The sequence below is a fragment of the Urocitellus parryii genome, chromosome 13, assembly GCF_045843805.1.
Source record: "Urocitellus parryii isolate mUroPar1 chromosome 13, mUroPar1.hap1, whole genome shotgun sequence".
Lineage (NCBI taxonomy): Eukaryota > Metazoa > Chordata > Mammalia > Rodentia > Sciuridae > Urocitellus > Urocitellus parryii.
Window position 1 is genome coordinate 67,206,820 of NC_135543.1, and position 22,009 is coordinate 67,228,828.

At 44.7% G+C, this 22,009-nt stretch overlaps 1 protein-coding gene across 1 annotated transcript in view; it reads left to right on the forward strand.

Moving 5' to 3' along the window:
• Fam120a (family with sequence similarity 120 member A) overlaps positions 1 to 13,020 on the forward strand; it is a 100,721-nt gene extending 87,701 nt beyond the window's left edge. The window contains exons 13-18 of the mRNA XM_026406929.2: positions 2,916 to 3,125; positions 3,907 to 4,090; positions 4,673 to 4,810; positions 7,019 to 7,160; positions 7,917 to 8,013; positions 12,131 to 13,020. Coding sequence (XP_026262714.1) covers positions 2,916 to 3,125; positions 3,907 to 4,090; positions 4,673 to 4,810; positions 7,019 to 7,160; positions 7,917 to 8,013; positions 12,131 to 12,442 — 1,083 coding nt within the window. The 3' untranslated portion in view covers positions 12,443 to 13,020. The remainder of the gene's footprint in view (positions 1 to 2,915; positions 3,126 to 3,906; positions 4,091 to 4,672; positions 4,811 to 7,018; positions 7,161 to 7,916; positions 8,014 to 12,130) is intronic.
• The last annotated feature ends 8,989 nt before the right edge of the window (positions 13,021 to 22,009 follow it).

The window sequence follows — 22,009 nt, forward strand, 5'->3', positions numbered from 1 at the left end:
TTCTCCGTCTGCCATGTTCATGAATAATTGAGAGTTCTGTGTGGTTCCTTGAACACCTGTGACAGTGACTGATGACCCTCATTTTTTTCTTTTTATATTTTTAAGCCCTTCTCCTAGGTTAACAGCATGAGTGTAATTAAGGTAAAATGAGCCCTGAGCCTGGGTTTCTAGGAGGGTGGGTAAAGGACGAGGAGAAGGAACTTTGTCCAGTTGTAATGTCTGTCCAGTTTCTTCTCCCTTGTTCTTGACATCCCTATAATTGCCTTAAATTCTTTTTAACAGTTTCACATGCCAAGTGCAGAATATAAAAGATGGAAAATGAAGAGCTTTAAAGGCAGTATTAGGGGCGTGCAGCATGTCTGTGATACCTGTAAGAATTATTTTGCATATAGGTAAATATGACAAATTACAGTAAGAGTCTGTGCCCCGTAGTTAGAGGACACACAGAGTCACTGTGCTGGATTTGGGTTCTGAGATAGATCAAGTTTCATGTGTGTATTTCCCATAAAGTCAGAATTTTTTCTCTGTTTCTCTAGCTGAGGAACTTTGGATAATGCTGAATATTTTATCTCAGTTTATATAAGAGAATAAGATTCGAATATGAATATTACTGCAGATATTTCTATAGTCAAGGGTTCAGATTGGGGTTCTGCAGTCTCTGTGACCTTGAAGTCTGTGACTGTCTATTACAGTGGAATACTGTTAGAAGTCCATGTGTCCTATAGGTATTGAGAGATGGAAATGAGGTAGGACACATAAAAGTACATGTTTGAAAAAAAGGGTGGTGTCTGATACATCTTTTTTTAAGTTCCCTACAAGTATCACATTATTATTTGCACAGTAAACATTTAGGGAAAGAAAAATATTATGCAAATGTAAGTTTTAAATAATTTTCAAAGGGCTGACTGCAGTGGCACACACCTGTAATCCTAGTGACTTGGGTGGCTGAGGCAGGAGGATCTTGCCAGTTGGAGGCCAGCCTGGAAAACTTAGCAAGACCCTGTCTCAAAATAAAAAGTAAAAAGTGCTGGGATGTAGCTCAATGGCAGAACATCACTGGGTTCAAGCCCAGTTCCCCCTGCCCCCACTCCAAAAACATTTTTAACGTAGCTTTTGAGAACTTTTAAATTAATTCTAATTGTTATTCCTGAAATTGAAAATTAAACTATAAACATCATTTTTTAAATTCATGAAAAATAGCTATCAACCAGTATTGAAGTTGGTTGATACATGCATGTTTATACACAGTGCTGCCTCACACCACCCCTCCATGCTGTGTGCACCTGCTGAGGGTTTTTTAACTCACAGTGCAGATGGCAGTTTACCAGGGTGTTAGCAGGGGTTTGTGTCTGGAGGTGACCAGCCACGATCCATGGCCGAGCATGGCATTCTATGCAGGACGCTTGGACAGAGGCAGACCTCTTCAGAGCTCCGTCAGGCCCATTCACCTCTTGCATTCGCCCTTGACCCAGATCCTCTGCTCTCTGATGTGGGCCAAGTGGGGGATGAGGCCCTGGGCCAAAAGTGGTGGGCCCTCACCTGGCTGGAAGTGTTTTGTGGTCACTGTCCCAAAATGCAAGAGAACAGGGGACCAGTGTCCTGGGGTGGCCCTGTTTACTCATCAGGCTCCACCTCTGCTTTAAACCCCTCTCCAGCAGAGCCGCTTCCCTCTTTCTGTCATGATGATTTTTCTTCTTTTGTACAGCTCAGAGATAGGGTGGCTGGTATCTAAATAAATAAAATAGATTTTCTCCATTTTGTTCCGATTAGACCCTCTCTTTCTCCACAATACACATAAATAATGAATATATGTCTAATTCCATCATCCAGCCCCAGCTGCTTCCCAGTAATGCATGGGGCACGGAGGAGCTGGCATGCTGCACAGTTGGGTCAGGAAATGTAGATGAACCACTTTTATTGTGAGCAGACTTATTTTGGAAGTTCATTTGCATTGACTTAAAATTTTTAAAAAGGTTAGAAAACAGTGTTGGCTAATAATGGGAAAAGCTGACATAAACAGCACGAAATAGCAGCTAATCATAAATTTCATTAGCATTTGGCACCAGAATGGTCTGTTTTTTCCTCTTTTACGAAACCATTTTATTGCCACCTTTAGGCATTATTTAGACTGATGCCCCATAAAGACTGCGTTCTTGAGAAGCCATCCAGGTAGAAGATAGAAACGAGCAGAGTTTAAAAACTATCCTGGATAATCCACAAACAAGGTCTTTCTGTCAGATGATCAAGAGTTGACTGTATATTCCATTGAGTCTCTTGCCCAACCTGTCCTGGGAGAGGAAAGGGCTCTGGGCAGAGCAGGCATCATCACTCACACATGACGTACAAGCTGTGCAAATTCTGTAGTGCTCGTGGTTCAGTACAGTAGTTCTCTTGTTTTGTTCTTTCATTTATAAGCTATTCATGTCTCCTGAAATGTTTTGACAATTTCTTTAATAAGTAGCTATCTGAAACATAAACATATAAAAATAAAAACAAAATACAAATTTATTTCTGAATGAAATTATCCCAGGTAATTTACCTGACCTGTGTTCAGATCTGAGGTGTTATTTCGTGAAGGGATCGTGAGAGTCCCAGCTGCTGAGGGGACCACGCACGCATCGTTGGTCCCCTTGTAACGTCCTGCCTTAAATACAGTACTTATACACTCTAGGTGATGATTTCAGATGCCAAGCTGGAATACTTCAGTATGTTCATGAAACATGTTCTTAAATTTAAATATGCTAAATAATAAGAAGTAATTCTATTTAAATAAGATCAGTGCTAGGTCAAATTAGGACTGCTTAGTGGTACCCTTTTATTGAGGAGTGATCTCTATTAACTTTGGAGAGCAGTGGGACAGTGGGAGAATATTGAAGTGCTCTTATTCCATAGAAATCACTCTTTTCAATTTAAAGATTGAGAACCTAGACCCCCGAGGAATTCAACTGTCAGCTCTCTTCATGAGTGGAGTAGACATGGCATTGTTTGCCAATGATGCGTGTGGACAGCCCATCCCCTGGGAACACTGTTGTCCTTGGATGTATTTCGATGGGAAGCTCTTCCAGTCCAAACTCCTCAAAGCCAGCCGGGAAAAGACCCCACTCATCGACCTCTGTGATGGTCAGGTATGTTGGGCGGGACAGCCTCCCCTGACCTTAATGAAATACGGTGCACCGGCTGACTATGTCGTCTTCTATACCGTACTCACCATGAAACCTGTGAGAGGGCCTCGCCCAGTAGGCCTTTGATCCTCATTACTCCTGGTAGTTAGCTTCCAGAATTCTCCTCAGACCCTGAATTAGCGAGTATGAACCATTTCTCCTCGGAAATTTAGGATTAGGTGCCTGCAAGATTCCACCTGCACATTTGCCTCAGTCAGCTCAGAACCTTGTTCCTAGAGGGTTTCTGCTTACAGACACCTCATTTAATACATACTGTCCATTCGTGGCCTTCAAGCTCATGACCAGCAGCACTGTAACTCCAGCTGCAGGAAGCTGCTCTGACACCGGCACGTCTAGTCCCGGGTGTGCTGAGAAACACTGGGCAGCGCCTCGGCACTGGGGTCCATCCTAAACACCAAAACCACCAACTGCAAGGACAGATTGCAAACAAGAAGTCACTAAACAGGCCACAAAGAGGATGCTCATTTTCAACATGAGCTGAGTCTGGCAGGTCGGTGTTGTCCTGTTTCATCTCATCTGGGCTCATATGCCACCCCATGCTCCACACAGGACTGCGAATGGCCAAGGATTGATTTGGGTGGTTACAGATAAACGTCAGCAAGTAGAGGGGTGTGCAGACAGGACTCCCAGCAGTGAGTCTGCATGTTTTAATCTGTCAGTGCTCGTTCACATCTGGTCACGACTCTTGAGTGGCATTTTCACCTGCCGGGTCCTTGCCTTCCAGGCTGAGCAGGCCGCCAAGGTAGAGAAGATGCGGCAGAGTGTTCTGGAGGGGCTCAACTTCTCCCGGCAGAACCACCCACTCCCCTTCCCGCCACCGCCTGCTCTGCCCTTCTACCCCGCATCTGTGTACCCTCGGCACTTCGGGCCCGTCCCCCCGTCTCAGGGCAGGGGCAGAGGCTTTGCAGGTGAGTCACGGGTTGGCACGCTGTTGGGTGGAAATGGGACATGTTGTCCTCCTAGTGGGATGTAGCCTGCCATGCAAAGCCCGGGTAATTGTCAGTCTTGGGAGGGCCACAGTAGTATTTCTTTGAATCAGCAAAGAGTGAGCTAGACCCCAGAGGTGGTTGTAAGAAGGGAGGATGGCAGCCACCAGCGCTGTTATAGAGGGTTGATCTAAAATCCGGGAATGTAGCTTACAGCGCTGCTCATGTTTTGAAGATGTTTTTTTCCTCCTGTGTGCAGTGTGGGAAAGTAATCCACCTGGGTGCGAGAAAGCCGTCTTCCAACATCCGCCTCCTGGGGCCTAGTGTGATCCCCTGGCTAGCACCCTGTTGGATGACTTGCTGCAGGGAAGGTGGCCTGCAGTGGTGGCCTCTGGGTGCAAAGGGTGCAAGGCAATAAGGTGGTGAGGGGGGCCAGGATACCCCTTCCCTGCAGCTTAAGGAGATGGGGGTCACTCTGCCAGGTCTCACACCAAGCAGGGGGGGTGGGGGCTGACCCCTGTCCCTCATGCTTCTCCCTGTCTCTCTCTACCCTGGTCCCCACAGGAGTCTGTGGCTTTGGCGGCCCCTATGGGGAAACGGTAGCATCAGGCCCTTACCGTGCCTTCCGGGTGGCGGCAGCATCTGGACACTGCGGAGCCTTCTCAGGCAGTGACAGCAGCAGGACTAGCAAGTCCCAGGGCGGTAATTACACTCACCCCTCCCAGAGCTCCCGCCTGCCAGCCCTTCCTCTGCTCCATCATCCCGCGCCTTCCCTGACTGTCCTCGTGAGCCACCTGCTCCATCAGAGCTCCCTTTCTCATGGGTCCCTGACCCGACTCCCTGCCCTCAGGTCTCCGGAGTGGCCCTGTGGTGGTCATCTTTCCTTTCAGGGTAAACCACCTAGAGCCGAGCACTTTTGTGCACCTGGGTGACCTGACCAGCACCCAAGCAACCCTCTCCTGGTCAAGGTGCTCACACTTGTGTAGAAGATGGTTGTAGGCACAGAACTCCTGACAAAAAGGCTGTCACAGTTCATTTCATGAAAACATTTTGAAAGAAAGATCTGGTGTCTAGTATATAAATAAGTTAGTTTACTTGAAATTCCTGTTGCTTCTCTTTTTATTTGAGTTAGTCTTTCCAGGGAGAGAAAAGTCTTTTTACTATCTTGTGATGCTGCTGTCATTTGAAACTTGTGACTTCGGCTTTAGACTGCAGGTCTAAATCTGGCCATCAAGTCACATTGCAGGATTGTTCTGACAAATCTGGAATAACCTTTAGGGTAGGCAAGCCTTTCTCTGGGCGGGGGGCGGGAGGGGCAATATTTTCTCCACTCAGTGACCTGGGCAGGAGGTATGGTATGCTAGGAGGCAGGAGATATGACTGTGGGTCCGCTCGTCTGCAGCCCAGAAGGCCCCTCTTCCTATGTCTCCTAGCCTCCCACAAGGCTTTTCTGTTCCATGGCCATTGTTCTTGGACCTCACGGCCCTGCAGCCTCTGCTTCTTCTTCTTCTTCTTCTTCTTTTTTTTTTTTTTTTTTTGTGGTAGTGGTGCTGGGAGTTGAACCCAGGGCCTTGTGCATGCGAGGCAAGCGCTCTTCCAACTGAGCTATGTCCCTAGCCCCGTCCTCTGCTTCTTGAGGTGCTTCAGCTCCTTGCAGTACCTGACCACTGAAGCTGGCCTGTGGTTGGGGAAAAGAGTGAGGATAGGGCAGGTACCATTCTGGATAGTGTGGGTAATGATGGCCAAGGAACCGGCTTCCTGGCTTTCCTGCCACGGTGTCTGAAACCCAGACCCTGGGCTGTCCTGCATAGTAGCCACGTCTACCACTGAGCACTCCAGCTGTGACCAGTAAGTGCAGATGTACGCCAGATTTCAAAGAAAAATGGATGTAAAGTAGTCCATTTACTTTTTATCTTGATTACATGTTGAAATAATGTTATTTGGGTGAAATAAGATATAATAGTAAAACTTGGGGCTGGGGATGTGGCTCAAGCGGTGGCGCGCTCGCCTGGCATGCGTGCGGCCCAGGTTCGATCCTCAGCACCACATACCAACAAAGATGTGGTGTCCGCCGAAAACTAAAAAATAAATATTAAAAATTCTCTTTAAAAAAAATTAGAAAAAAAAAGATATAATAGTAAAACTTATTTCATCTGTCTGTACTTTTTTTCCATGTGGCTACCAGAAAACTTAAGTTTTATCTTGGAGTTCTGTTGGCCTTTGCTTACGCAGTCACTGCAGTGGCCATGGCCTGCCAGCCCACCATATGGTGGAAGGTTTGTGATGATCCACCCCCAGCAGAAAACATAAATCTTGGGGCTCTGGTTTATTTTATCAGAATTCTTTCTATCAGGTAATAGTTTGAGAATTATTTTAGGTCAGAAAACTTTTGAACATTCAAGATACCTATAATTAATAGAAGTTGGTAAATACAGTGACTACTTAATATTCTGAACTTTGGGTTTCATTTATTAATAATTTTCTATAATGTTTGGCTAAAGAAGTAAACTTGGAAGTATTTGCCTAAACAGAAAAGCATGAGGGCTGGGGATACAGCTCAGTTGGTACAGTGTTTGCCTTGCATGCCCAAGGCCATGCATTCAATCCCTAGCACGCTGCCCCAACCCCCACCCCACCCCAAAAAAGAGAAAAACATGTGAGTTTGCAGAGTCCCTTCTTGAATCTCTTTCTCTGAAGGGCCTGCACCCTTGCCGTTGGAACCAACAGCTTAAAATCACAGTGTGTACATAGAGTCTACATAATTTAAAAAAGGAGTCTTTGCAAACAAGATAAAATGGCTTCATCCTAAATAGAAACCAGAACTGAAAAGAATTTGCCTGTTTGTTTCTCTTTACCAGTTTTAATGCTGTGATTATAAAGATTTTGTCTTCTTGTGTATTTTTTGTGCAGGAGTCCAACCTATACCTTCTCAGGGAGGGAAACTAGAAATTGCTGGCACTGTGGTTGGCCACTGGGCAGGAAGTAGGCGGGGCCGTGGAGGCCGAGGGCCCTTCCCACTACAAGTGGTCTCAGTGGGAGGACCAGCAAGAGGGTAAGCTCTGGGCCAGGAAAATGTATCTTGTCTAGTGCAAAACAGTAGCCCCTGAATTGCTTTTTTTTTAAATGATGAACTTAACAGGAATGTTTTTGTATCATTACGTACACTTTAACATCATAAGATCCTATTATAGCATTATGTAAATTTTTTTTTTTTTTTTTTTAAGGTACCAGGGATTGAACTGAACTGGGGAGGGAGGGCGGCACTGAGCCACACCCCCAGCCCTTTTTTTTTTTTTTTTTTTTTGGCTGAGGCCGGCTTTGAACTTGTGATCCTCCTGCCTCAACCTCCCAAGCCACTGGGATTACAGGTGTGCGCTGTGATGCTCAGCTCATTTTGTATTTTAACCATTATCAAATAATCACACGTTCAGCTAATCAGTTGCCTTTTTTAAAAATATTTTTATTAGTTGTTCATGGATTTTATTTTATTTACTTATTTATATGTGGTGCTGAGAATCGAACCCAGTGCCTCACACATGCTAGACAAGTGCTCTACCACTGAGCCACAACTCCAGCCCCAGTCAGTTGCCTTTTTAAGACTATTTTTAAACTATTTTTAAATCAAAAGCCTTGAATATGATGAAAATAAGATTGATTTCTTAAATAAATTTTAGCGTGACCATATTCAATAAACTCGATCCTTTACGGAGCATAAGATCAGACACCTTTACATCCACTTAAAGTTATTGCACATGTTGTCTGTGATGAATTTAAGTGCATTTACTCTTGTCCTTTTCTATTCACCTAGGCGTCCAAGAGGAGTTATTTCCACCCCAGTGATACGGACGTTTGGTAGAGGTGGAAGGTACTATGGCCGAGGTTATAAAAGCCAGGGAGCAATTCAGGTAATGCCCTGCAAGGTTTCCTATCATTCGCTGTGCGTGTCTCCTTTCTCAGCCAGGTTCTCAGTGCCTGTGTTCAGACCAAGGGGGTGAGTGGGCACTGTGGCCACCAGGCCCTCTGGTACACGGGAGTTTGCCAGACATGTAGGCCCTGGAGGCTGAGCCATTTCCTTCTCATTTGGGAGCCTCTGTCCCTCACTGTGCTCCCTTTGGCATTCAGCAGCTTCTTGTCTGTTGGGACACAAAATCCCATGCTCCCTGGGATGTTACTGCACCCAGAGGGACCAAACCCAGGACATCTGCTTCTATTGGTTTCTTTTTTTCTTAGTAGGAAATGTCATTTCAAGACCACAGCCTAGGCACTGACCACAGGATTGGTCACAGGTCCTGGTGTTCTATTGGTGTCCTGTTTGTTTTAACATAAATACACATACAACATATACTGGCTTTTGTGGGGGCCCACTCCCCTGGTACTGGGGATTGAATCCAGGAGTTCTTTTTGTTTGGAGACAGGGTCTCATTAAGGTTCAAGCCAGCCTTGAAGCTACCATCCTCTTACGTCTGCTGCCCAAATTCCTGGGATTGAGGCTTGGCCATTGGCCCACTGTGCCCATTGGTTTTCTTTTTTTTTAGGATAAGATCCTTGTGAATTCCTGCTGTTGTTTCTTGTCCAAGTTGAGGGCTGTGGACTTTTATATTTTACCTCTTCTCTTTTATGTCCTTATGTCCTCTGGACTGAGTCTATGTTTTTAGGTTTCTCCTATGGACAGTCGCAGAGACGGAAGGTACATACATGCCTGTACAAACATACCCCATAGATTCATACCTGTAATTCCTCCTCCCACCCCAGAAAATACTTCATGAATTCTTTGTTGAATCTTCCAGTTCCAATTAAGGGCTTAGAAATGTACTTACCCTCTACTACAACCTCTGAATGTTCTTTTTTTTTTTTCTATTCTGAGAATCTTGGTTCTTTAGAAAACAGGGTTAATTAATATGCTATATGCTATAATGCATCATTGCTTTCTCCCATATTACACACATGGGCTCAGAATACCTGTTCTCACTACCATGGCCAACATTATTCACTGCAAATAGCTAAAAAAAAAAAAAAAAAAATTTGTAAGCAGGGTTGGTGTCCAGCCTCCCCCACTATCTACTACATCCCCTCTCACAGTGATAACATTTATTGTAATTGTCAAACCCTCCTGACAGGTCATAATTACCCAGAGTCGGTAGTTTACACTAGGGCTTACTCTTAGTGTTGTATTCTCTATAGGCTTGACATGTATCCACCGTCGTAGTGTCCCAGCTCCCTGGCAGGCTGAGGCAGAAGGATCCCTTGAGCCTAGGTGTTTGAGACTGCCTGGGCAAGAGAATGAGCCCCTGTCTCAAAAAGAAAGAAAACATTAACACTTATTCATACACACACACATGCACGCACAGTTTTAAGATAGCTATGCTGTTCTTCTTCTTTTTTTTTTAATTTCTTAGTTGTGCATGGACTAAGTATTTTGTTTATTTACTTTTATGTGGTGCTGAGGATCAAACTCAGTGCTTCACATGTGGGAGGCAAGTGCTTTACCACTGAGCCACACCCCAGCTACCAGCTGTGCTGTTCTTATCCACAGTATCTGGAGGAAGCAGCCATCACCTACTATACTTTCCCTTTTTGCTTTATTTTTCTTGATTCTGTAAATACCTTCATATTCCACGTCCTCTCTAGGCTCATGTCTGTACCTCTGTTCTGGTCTTTCAAAGACTTTCCTCAGTGGATCCTGTAGGAAACGTCCACAGGAAGGACTCAGGAAACAGAATTCAACGTGAAACGGTTTTCCTGACCAGGAAACAGTTTTTCTTCTCCATGATCTTCACATCATTTCATTTTGTTTGTGTGTATAAAGCTTTACTGTCAAAGACATCTAATGCTTTTCCCTTTGAAGCCACTCGTGACGTTGTCCTAAGCACCCAGATTGTTTCTGGTCTTCCTTGAGAGTTAGTACCTCTCTGTCATTCCCTGGCACTGGTTGTCCTAGACCATACACAGTGTGAGGGGTACTCTTTCCATAGGTGATTTCAGACCTTATTCTGTGTTAAAAAGTTATCCTGAATCAGGAAAGTCTTCATCTTTCGCTTGAGTGCTCCCATTGCTCTCGTGCTGCTGCTTCTACACCTGCCTTCAGGATCTTGATTCCTTTGTGTGTGTGTGTGTGTGTGTGTGTGTGTGTGTGTGTGTGTGTGTGTGTATTTGAGAGAGAGAGAGAGAGAATTTTTTAATATTTATTTTTCAGTTTTTGGCGGACACAACATCTTTGTTTGTGTGTGGTGCTGAGGATCGAACCCGGGCCGCATGCATGCCAGGCGAGCGCGCTACCGCTTGAGCCACATCCCCAGCCCAATTCCTTTGTATCTTTTTCTTCCCTTCTTGATATAACTCACCTGATTAAAGTGCACAATTCGGTAATTTGGTTCTTTAAGGATAGTTTGGGGAGCAGTTTTTAGGTTCACAGCAAAACTTATGAGGAAGGTACAGAGAGTTCCTGCCTGCCCCTCCCCCAGGCTCCCCACCACCTGCTTCACCCCTATCAGAGCTGTGAACGTACAGATGCATCATGATCAACAGAGTTCATCAGGACTAGCTTATCCTAGGGCTTACTCTCAGTGTTACACATTCTACAGGTTTGACACATGTCCCATATGTCCACCATTATGATATCCAAGGGTAGTTTCACTGTCCTGAAATCCTGTGTGCACCTTAGAGTCATCCCTCCCTCTCTCCTTGGAAACCCATGGCAACCACTGATCTTTTTACTCTCCCCATAGTTTTGCCTTTTCCAGAATGTTAAAAGTATGGCAGAAAGACTGGGGATGTGCCTCAGTGTTAGAATGTATCCCTAGCATGTGCAAGGCCCTGGATTCCCTCCCTGGTACCACCAAAAAAAAAGGGGGGGGGGCTTATCGTCGCTTCTAGATCTTCTCTTTCCTTGTTTTTGCTATCCTGTTCCATTGCTACTCCACTCCCAGCTCGTCTCCTTCCCTGGAGAGCTTTATCCCTGTGGGTCAGTTCATAGAGGAGGTACCAAGAGGTGGAGGAAGCCGCGCTGCTTGCTTGCTCGGACGGCACATTTAGTGATGGCAGAAGAAGCTGCCTCGTGGTGGCAAAGAAAGAGAAACCAGTTGTAGAGTGCGTGTTTCCACATGTGGGGAAATCAGTTGTTGTTAAGTGTTCGTCTCAGGCTGGGAATGTAATTCAGTGTTAGAGACTTGCCTGTCGTGCACAAGATCCTTGGTCCAATCCCCAGCATCATAAAAACAAAACAAATTATTTGTTTTCGAGTTCCAAGGAAATAACAATAGCATTGATTTGTGAGAATAGCATTGACTAGTGTGGGTATTTCTGAACACAAGTGTCAGGATCTAAAGTAAGAAGTGTTGTTGTGGGAGAAAGGGGGGACTCCGTGTTTTGACAAGGGTCACTGGACATGCTCCCTCTTCTAGGTGGAGCCAGTGGACTTAGTCTGCACTAGTGTAAAGCCCCCCTGGGTTTGAGGATAGGATGACAGGAAGGTGCTGGAGGGCACCACCCTATCCTGGTGATTAGGGTGGGGGCGGTAGGGGGGTGCCCATCCAGTTGTTCATTTTGGAGGGCATGGGCACAGCCTCCATTTCAGAGGAGACTCATGAGGAATATTCGTTACCTTAAAAGATTGGGTGCTGGGCTTAGTGGTGGAGTGCTTGCCTAGTGCGTGTGCAGCCCTAGGTTCAGTCCTTAGCACCACATAAATAAATAAAATAAAGGCACTGTGTTCATTTACAACTAAAACTATTTAAACAACAACAAAAAAAGGTTGGGTGCTATATAAAGGATTAGTTAGAGCTCCTGAAATGGGAATCTCCCTCTTTTTCAGGATATTAATTGCAGAAATGTCAAGGAAAGGGGCCAAGGAGGGACGAACTGATATAGGAGAAGCTGCACCACCTGAAGGCCACTCAGGGTGAAGTCAGAGTCAGGAGTCTCTGTGTGCTCGGAGTCTGTAGTCAGAGCCGCTAGGCCAGAACCCGGCCCGCTGTCCCACCGCTTACCCAGGCTGCCTCACCATTTGTCTTTTCCTTTAAACAGGGCAGACCTCCTTATGCTGCTTCAGCGGAAGAAGTGGCCAAAGAGCTGAAGTCGAAATCCGGGGAATCCAAGTCCTCTGCCGTGTCTTCAGACGGGTCCCTGGCTGAAAACGGAGTGATGGCCGAGGAGAAGCCAGTGCCCCAGATGAACGGGAGCGCGGGTGACACCAGGGCCCCCAGCCACTCCGAAAGTGCCTTGAACAATGACTCTAAAACGTGCAATACAAATCCTCATTTAAATGCACTAAGTACAGACAGCGCCTGCCGCAGGGAGGCTGCTCTGGAGGCAGCTGTCTTAAATAAAGAAGAGTAAACTTATTTTTTATAGAGGGTGAAGGATGCTGGAAGGGTAAGGATTTAGGAATATCTGGAGAGAAAGAGAGCCTGCAGTTATGTACATTTTGTCCTTTCCGTAAGAGAAAAAATGAGGACTTTGGAAATTCAGATCCCTCTTTGATATCAGAGATTTAAACAACACATTTTTAGTTTTAACCAGTTGTAGTCAAAATGCTACAATAAAACAAAAAAGAGAGAAAGAAAATGAAGAGCATTTGACTCCCGCATTTAAAATGAAGTACACACAAAGTTTAAACTGGTTATGACAAAAGCCTATAGTTGTATTTCTTGAACTATAAAGAAAACAAATTTTGGCAGTCTTTATATATAGCTTAAAATATAATTTTTAGCATTTGGCACCATATGTATGCCATTATATTTGATTTTGCATTACTGTTTCACAATGAAGCTTTGTTTAAGGCTTTGATTTTTATGATTATGAAAGAAATAAGACACAACCACAGTTTTTCTTTCTTACTTAAATTTCATCACCGTTGATGTGGTTCTTTTGTGTTAAAAAAAAAAAAGTGCAACTATCGAAACTAAAAAATTATAGAGTAATATTGCCGTTCTGCTGATTTTAAATATACAGTACATCATACATACTTTACAAGCAAGTTAAATGGAGATAAAGTTGAAATCATAGAGATGCAAATGACCTTTCAAAATCAACACAATGTGTTCTGAAACTTCGTGACTAATACCATGCATCTGTGATCAATGAACTATGTGGTTTTGAATCGGACGTAGACCATTAGTATACTACTTGAGCTAAACTTCTGCATGGTTCATAATTTTTAAAGTGTGTAGTTAATATTATGCATGTTATTGTCCTTTCTTCCATTCTTACCAGTATGTGCCCATTTGCAAAACAAAAATGCTAATAATCAGTAATAGTCCTATAAAAGATGTTAACTCTGTTTAGTCATTGACTGATCTTGCTCTAACCTTAAAATTTTGTGATTATTGACCTCTGTTGCATTTATTCTAAAATCCCCCAAAAATTATCTAGCCGTTTTCGAATATCAACATTACCCTGGTGTATTCACTGCTGTATGCATTATTGTTCTTTGTTGCTGTTTTATGCCTTCATATTAGCAAAATATGAAATTCTGTGAAGAAAAAAAAACCCTTTGATCTTTAAAAAAACCACCCCCCCTTCTGTAGCAGGAAACAAATTGCTTGTTCTTGAAAACTTTCCCATCAAGAATTTAGTAGAAGCAGGTATACTTCTATCATTTTGATGTTTTTGTTAATGTTTCCAAACAATGTACTTTGAAATCAGAATCACTTCTTATCGTTTTCATATACTTCTGATGCTCTTCATCACATTAGTGATCAGAAATGAGGTGTAATTCCCCAACCCCTGCCCGCAAGAGCTAAGTAGGATCTTACTGTAAGTTGAAGGGAGTTCTGCCCTAACTCATGGATTGTGAAGAATGAACTGCTGTTGGGTCTGATTGACTGTCGATGGATTGTGGTGTGGCGTATCCGGAGGCTATTGAATGCAACTTACAATGCTTAATAAAAATCTTTATTCTTTTAGTATAAAGTATGGTGTGGCTTTTAAATTCACTTGTAAAAGCATACATTTTACAGAGGTTAATTCAAATTCAGATAGCTTTTGAAGAGTTCCATCAGACAACCAAAACGTAGAAATATTGTGCCCTTTCCAAGTTGATTCCACAGTTCTAGCTTTAGGGAAATCTGAATATATGGTCAGTGGGAAAATTATGCTGACTGCGCAGCTTTGGGGTTCTGCAGTTGTTTCATGCAACCAAAAAAGATATCGTCTGATAAAGCAGGCTTAGAAATAGGAAACATTTTTAAGTCCCGTGGTAGAAATAAATTTGATCTTGATAAAATTACGTTTTTACAATGTGTGGCCTGCTTTTCGTGCCACGTTTTGACCTGCAGCCTGGCAAGGACCTGGCGTGGTGCGCTCTCTCTGCGGAAGGGCCGCGCACCTGGCGGGGGCGGGGAGGAGGCCCTTGGCCAGCCCGAGGGGCGGGGACTCGGGGGCGGGGTTTGCGCGGCGGGCGCGCGGGGCGGGGCGGGGCGGGGCGTTGTTGGCGTCCTCCCTCGCCGCCCAGCAGGCCGGGTGCGCGCGCAGCCCCGGGCGGTGCCCAGTTGCTGGGGCCTTGCGGCCCGCGGCGGCCTGAGGGCTTCCGTAGAGCCGGGTGCCTTCGGTGCCGGAGGCGGCCCCTGATGGTCCGGTTTCCCGGGGGACCCTGGCCGAGCGCTTCGGTCCCGAGTCGGCCCTCTCCCAGGGAGGGCTCCGAGTCCACCTGGGACTGTCCAGGCCCTCGATGTCGCCGGAACCCGCCCTGGGTGGCCGCATGGACCTAGGGCCCCGTCGTCCCTGAGTCCCTGGGAGGTGTCCAGGGCCTGCCCGTATGCAGACCCAGAGGAATTTAATTCTGTGTTGCACGGGACTGGGCTTGAGATTTGGGAGGAACTGAAGCCTCACTCCGATCCTCTTCCTCACCCCGATTGTCATCTATCATTTTGATCCCACTGGGTTCTCAGTGGCTGAGTTTTGAGTTTCACTCCCTCTCTGTGTGTGCCCGCTGCCTGAGGGTGTCACACCACAAAGCTCCTTCTCAGGGCTGTTGGAACAAGGAACACTCACTCCATCTTACCCCCACTCCCGGGAGGCCTTTGAGGAGCAAGTTTGAAACACTCTGGATCCCAAACGCCTGGTAGAAGGGCCGATTTTTGGAGGAAGACTTTTCAGTTTGATGGCCTCCAACCACCGAGTGCCAGCAGTGTTGCCCCCACTTCCAGTGACAACCACAAACTCCCCCACTACTGGGTTCTCTGTAAGCTTAGGTCCATCCCACCTGAGAACAGCAAACTGACCTGAACAGCCCTCTGACTTGGAGAGGGGACAGGATGGGTTTCTGCACAATTCCCAGGAGCAGGAATGCCATCATCTCAAAGATGTGCATCCTTTCCTTGATAACCTTCCCCCTGCAGGTTTTCATGCCACTTGGAGAGTGGCAAGTGCTGTAGACCCTGGAAGTTGACTGCAAGGAGGGTCTCTCTTCCTGTTTCTGAAGTCCTTGAGTTGCAGGTTTGAACAGGAAAGAAAAAGGGAAAGGGTGCTGGAGGCTCCGAGCATTAAGGGGCTGGAACAGGGAGGTTGAGGACACCAGGCTGGCGGTTCCTCCCACACCACTGGAATCGCAGGGGGAGACCCAAACAAAGGTCAATGCCGAGTTGGGCTGAGGGACTGCAGCGGCAGGTGAACCTGGCCAGGGCTCAAGACTGATTGTGAGGTTGGTGTTGTCCTGGATGTATGGCTTCTTGGGGCAGGCAGGTCACACACACTGCTCCTGGCTTAGTGTTTATTTTCTTCCTTTAAAAAAAGTAGCTTTTATTGATCCCCACCACACATTTTTTGTAAGAACTATGCTTAAAATACAGATAAATAAAAAGGAAAAGAAAAGCCACCAGCAACTCTTCCATTACTGTGAAGAGTGGGTTTCCCTTATGGATTTTTTTTTTCTTATATAGAAAACATTTCAAACTGCCCATATATGTTTTCTAACATTTTTCTCACCTAGCATCATTTGATGATTGCTATACCACAGTGGATTCCCTGTCTTTATCTGGTAGCCCAGCAGGACATTCCACTTATTTGTCATCCAACAAGTTCTTTGAACATGTACATGCTCACATATGTGTGTGTGTGGGGGGGTGTGTGTGGGTGTGGGTGTGGGTGTGTTACAAGGCTTTGAACCCAGAGGTGCTCCACCCACTGAGCTGCATCCCCAACTCCTTTTTAGATTTTGAGATGGGGAGTCTCACCAAGTTGCTGAGGCTGGCCTTGAACTTTTAATCCTCCTGCCTCAGCCTCCAGAGTTGCTGGGATTACAGGTGTGTGCCACCATGACCAGCCTCAACAAATTCTTAAGAAGCATCTGTGTCAGGTCCTGCCCTGGGCCCCAAGGAGCAGAAGGCATAAGGACCCTGCCTTTGTGGCATTTACATTTGAATGGGGGGGGCGTACCCTACGGTATGTACAATTAAAAATATTTCAGGTGGGTTGGAGACGTAGTTCAGTGGTAGAGCACTTACATAGTATGCATGAGCACTTTCCCTAGGTTTGATCCCCAGCATGGCAGAGAGTATTTCATATATTGAATGTTTTGGTTTTTTTTTTTTAAGAGAGAGAGAATTTTTTAATTTTTTTTTTTTTTTTTTAGTTTTCGGCGGACACAACATCTTTATTTGTATATGGTGCTGAGGATCGAACCCAGGCTTTTATGATCCCTCGGTCAGGCCAAAGGCAAGCATTTTAAGAAATAATTCACGGTCTATAACTTAATCCATATCACCACTTGCAGAGACAACAGGAGTGCTGGCTCAGCCTTGGGGACTCTCTCTGCATCCCACCTCCAGCTGCCCTACAGGAACAAACAGGAGGGGGCCAGTCCTTCCCTGATGGAGGGCATCCTTAGGGGGATCTGGAGGCTCTCTCTTCCATTGATTTAGTCTAGCCTCACTTCTTCCAAGAAGGCACTAATTTGTTATTGTCCCACTCCCATCCCCACACATCATATCTTGGGCGGAAAAATTATTTGCTACTTGACGGAGTGGACCTAGCAGAGACTTTTTGTCAGGAGCCGGTTGCTTGCTGGCCTGCCAACCCTGCCTGCATCCTTCACATTGTGGTGCTGGGAGCTGTTCACTTATTGCTCTGTGCCCTGGGGAACCATGGTGGGGTGCTCGGGCCTCCTACCCAGGCCCTGTGTGCCCCGCTAGCAGGGCTTAGGCTAAGGTGACTCAATGGCCTACAGGTGGGGACAGGAAGAGGTTTTTCAATAAGATGCCTCACCCTGTGCTAGGGTAGATACATGTCCCTCCCAAATTCATTTTTTTTTTTTTAAGAGAGAGAGAGAGAGAGAATTTTTTTAACATTTATTTATTTTTTTTTTTTTAGTTTTTCGGTGGACACAACATCTTTGTTTGTATGTGGTGCTGAGGATCGAACCCGGGCTTCACGCATGCTAGGCGAGCTCACTACCAACTTGAGCCACATCCCCAGCCCTCTCCCAAATTCATATGGTTAAGTTCTGACCCCCAGTCACTCAGAATGTGACCTTACTTGGAAATAGGTTCTTTGCAGATATAATTAGTTGAATTAGGACAAGGTTATGTTGGAGTAGGTTGGGCCCTAATCCAGGACAACTGGTGAATTTATAAAAAGGGAAAATATGGACAGAGGAGAGGCATACACAGGGAGAATCCTCTGGGAAAGCTGGAGTGACTACCATAGGCCAAGCAACTACCAGAAGATGGACAGTGGCTGGAACAGACCCTTCCCTAGCACCTGTGTGAGTGTGGCCTAGACACCTGGAGCTCAGACTTCTAGCCTCCAAAACTGGAGACACTAAATGTCTGCTGTCTAGGTCTGTGGTCCTTTTTTATGCAGCCCAGGACTCTGGAACACTGAATGTGCCACTGTCCTGGAAAGTGGAGGTGTCTGAGACCATAGTAGGGCCACCGTCCTCCCTGACCCTCAGCAGGGTTGGGACTCAGCCAGTGCATGCACCCATTTTTCCCCCCTCTGGCCTCCCAAACTGGAAGTGGCCCAAGCCAACCAGAATGCAAAGGGTTCCATGGACAGTACGCCCGCCTAGGTAGCCGGAACTGTAGCCAGCCCTGCCTCGCTAGCTGACAAGGGGATTCAGACTGAAGGTCTTAACCAAGTGACCCCAGTCGGCCCTACACAAGCACCCCAGACCCTGCATCTGGAAAGAATGACTTAGGGTCTCCCCATGAAGACAGATGTCCTTTGGGCCTTTACCACCAGCTGGTCACTCGGGAGGGTCTGCAGGGGGCAGTGCTGTGCTTACTCCCAAGGGGACAGTGTCCTCCCAGGGCTGTAGAACTTTACCTGAGTGGGGAAAGGACAGTCATGTGAAAACACACAGGAAAAAATGAATCCAAGTCGGGTGCTATGGCACACACCTGTAATCCCAGCTATTCGGCCAGCCCCAGCAATTTAGTGACACCCTGTCTCAAGATAAATAAACGAATAAATAAATAAGGCAGGGGATACAGTGTAGTGGTAGAGCTTTTGCCTAGCATACAGGAGGCCCTGCGTTCAATGCCCTGTGCAGGAGGAAGAAGAAGAAATTCAAGGACAACCACAACAGCAATGGTAGTAGACCCATTTGTTTTGTTTTTTGATACTGGGATTGAACCCAGGGGGATTTAACCACTGAGCCACATCCCCAGATCTTTTTATTTTTTATTTTGAGATAAGGTTTTGCTAAGTTGCTTAGAGCTAAGTTGCTGAGGCTGGCCTAGAACTTGTGATCCTTCTGCCTCACCTTCCCAGGTCGCTGGGATTACAGGCCTGTGCCCGCCCAGCAGTAGAAGGTTCTATGGAGGAGAAAATCAGCGTAAGTGAGGAGCATACACCAGTTGGGGGGAAAGAAGGCATCAGGGAAGCCTTCACAAGGAGTGACCTTGGAGGACAGGGTTAATTACCCAAATGGGATGTCAGGATGGCTCTAAAGATCTTACACATGTATACACACACCATTTAGAACTAATAACACACCAGTCTTGGTAGCGCATGCCTGTAATCCCAGTGGCCCTGGAGGCTGAGGAAGGAGGATTACAAATTCAAAGATCACCAGTTCAAAGCCAACTTCAGCAAAATCAAGGCGCTTAGCATCTCAGTGAGTCCCTGTCCCTAAATAAAATACAAAAAGGGTTGGGGATGTGGCTCACTGCCGCTGAGTTCAATCCCTGGTATCAAAAAAACAAAACAAAACAAAAGAAAACCTTAACTTATATTCAACAAAGAGCAGGATACAAATCAACATATGAAAATCAGTCCCCTCCCCATACACTAGCAATGAACAATCTAAAAAGAAAATTAAGAAAATAATTTCATTTATAAGCATAAAAAATACTGAGGAATAAACTTAATCAAAGAAGCAAAAGACTTATCCACTGAAAATGATCAAACATTGATGAAAGTAATTAAAGAAGATGTGAATAAATGGATAGACAGCTTGTGTTTATGGTTTAGAAGACTTAATATTGTTTAGAAGTCAGTCTCTTAAAATCACTCTACAGATTCACAGTGATCCCTATCAAAATCCCAATGATCTGGTTTTTAGAAATACATTTTTTAAAAAATATTTTTTTAGTTGTCAATGGACCTTTATTTTATTTACATGTGGTGTTGAGAATTAAACCCAGGGCCTCACACATTCTAGGCAAACACTCTATCACTGAGCCACAAACCAGCCCTCAGAAATATAATTTTTTTTTTTAGTTGTAGGTGGACATAATATCTTTATTTTATTTTTATGTGGTGCTGAGGATCGAATTCAGGGCCTCACACATGCTAGGCAAGCACTCTACCACTGAGCCACAAACCAACCCTCAGAAATACATTTTTTTAAGAAAAAAAATCCAACCTAAAATTCATATGTAGCCTCAGGAGACCCCAACTAGCCAAAATAATTTTGGAAAAGAAGACAAAGTTGGAGAACTCGCACTTCCTGATTTCAAAGCTTACTACAAAGCTACAGTAATCAAAACCATGTGGTACTGGCATAAAAGCACCTATACTGGCAGATGAAACATAAGTGAGAGGCCAGAAATAAACCCCCACATGTACCAGAAATCTCAAAAGGGGATCAAATAATTTTCAACAAGGGGATCAGGACCATTCAGTGAGGAAAGGGCAATCTTTTTAACAAATGGTTGCAGATATCTGTATTCAAAACAATGAATTTGGAGCATTACCTTATGCCATATAAAAAATTAACTCAAAGTGTATCAAAGATCTAAACACAAGAGCCAAAACCAGAAAAATCTTAGAAGAAAATATAAGGAAAAATCTTCCTGATATTGGAGTTGGTGACAATTTCTTGGATATGAAACCAAACATTCAAGTAACAAATAAAAAAATAGAAAATTTGGACTTTATTAAAATTAAAAACTTTTGTGCATAAAAGGACATTATTAACAGAGTAAAAAGCAGCTAACAAAACAGGAGAAAACATTTGCAAATCATACATCTAAGAGGTTAATATCCACAATAAATAAAGGATCCCTACAACTTAACACCCAGCAAACAACCCAATTCAAGTATGGGCTAAGGATTTGAATCGATGTTTCTCCAAAGAATCTGTAGATGGCCAAAAAGCACAGGAAAAGTTGTCAACATCATTAATTATTATGGAAATGTAAATTTAAACTACAATAAGATACTAACTCAGACCAATTAGGGTGGCTATTACCAAACGAAAACAACAAAACTAAGAGAAAACCAAATCTATGAGTGTTGGCATGGATGTGGAGAAATTAGAACTCATGAATTGTTGGTGGGAATGCACTGCAGCCACTGTGGAAAATGGTCTGGTTAGTGCCTCAAAAAAATCACCACATAATCCAGCAATTCCAGTTCTAAAAATATACCCCAAAGAAGTGAATAGACATTGACATATCAATGTTCATTGCAGTGTTATTCACAATAGCAAAGGGTGGAAGCAACCCCAAGTGTCTACCGATAGACAAATGGATGTTTAAAATGTGGTATGTGTATGTGTATGTGTGTGTGTGTATAGTGTACATATATATATATATATATATATATATATATATATATATTCATGCAATAAAAATATACACCTGCACAATGTACACACACAGTACACACATTCACACACAAACACACATGTAATGGAATGTTATTGAATCTTAAGGAGGGAAATCCTGATATGTGTTACAGCATGGATGCAACTTGAGTATATTTTACTAAGTGACAGAAGCAGTTGTGAAAAAACAAATACCGTGTGATTCCCCTTGTATGAGGCCCCTAGAGTAGTAAAATTCATAGAGTGAGAATATAGAATGATGGTTGCCAGGGACAGGGGGAGTGGACAGTAGGGAGTTATTGTAAGAAAGACAAAGTCTCAGGGAAGATGAAAAAGGTTCTGGAGATGGTTGTTGGTGGCTGCCACAGTGTGAATGTGTTTAATACAAAACTGCACATTTAAAATGGTTCATATGGGCCAGGTTGTAGCTCAATGGTACAGCATGCACCTAGCATGCATGGAACCCTGGGTTCAATCCCCATCATTGAAAAAAAAAAAGTTAAAACAGTAAATTTTAGCTGAGTGTGATGGCGCGTTCCTGTAATCCCATGGCTTGGGAAGCTGAGGCAGGAGGATAGCAAATTCAAAGTCAGCCTCAGCCATGGTGAGGCGCTAAGCAACTCAGGGAGACCCTGTCTCTAAATAAAATACAAAATAGGGCTGGGGATGTGGCTCAGTGGTCAAGTGTCCCTGAGCTCAATCCCTGGTACCCACCCCCAGAAAGGTCAATTTTAAATTGTGCATCTTTAACCACAATTTAAAAGAAACCTGCACTAGCACTCAGTCATGCAAAGGGGCAAGAGGGTGCATGCCTGAGAAAAACAGGCACTGGAATGGGTGACGCTTACCTCTGAGTTGAAAGGGGAAAAAAATGGGTCTGCTTCAAACAGCTGTGCTGGTGTGCAGCCTGG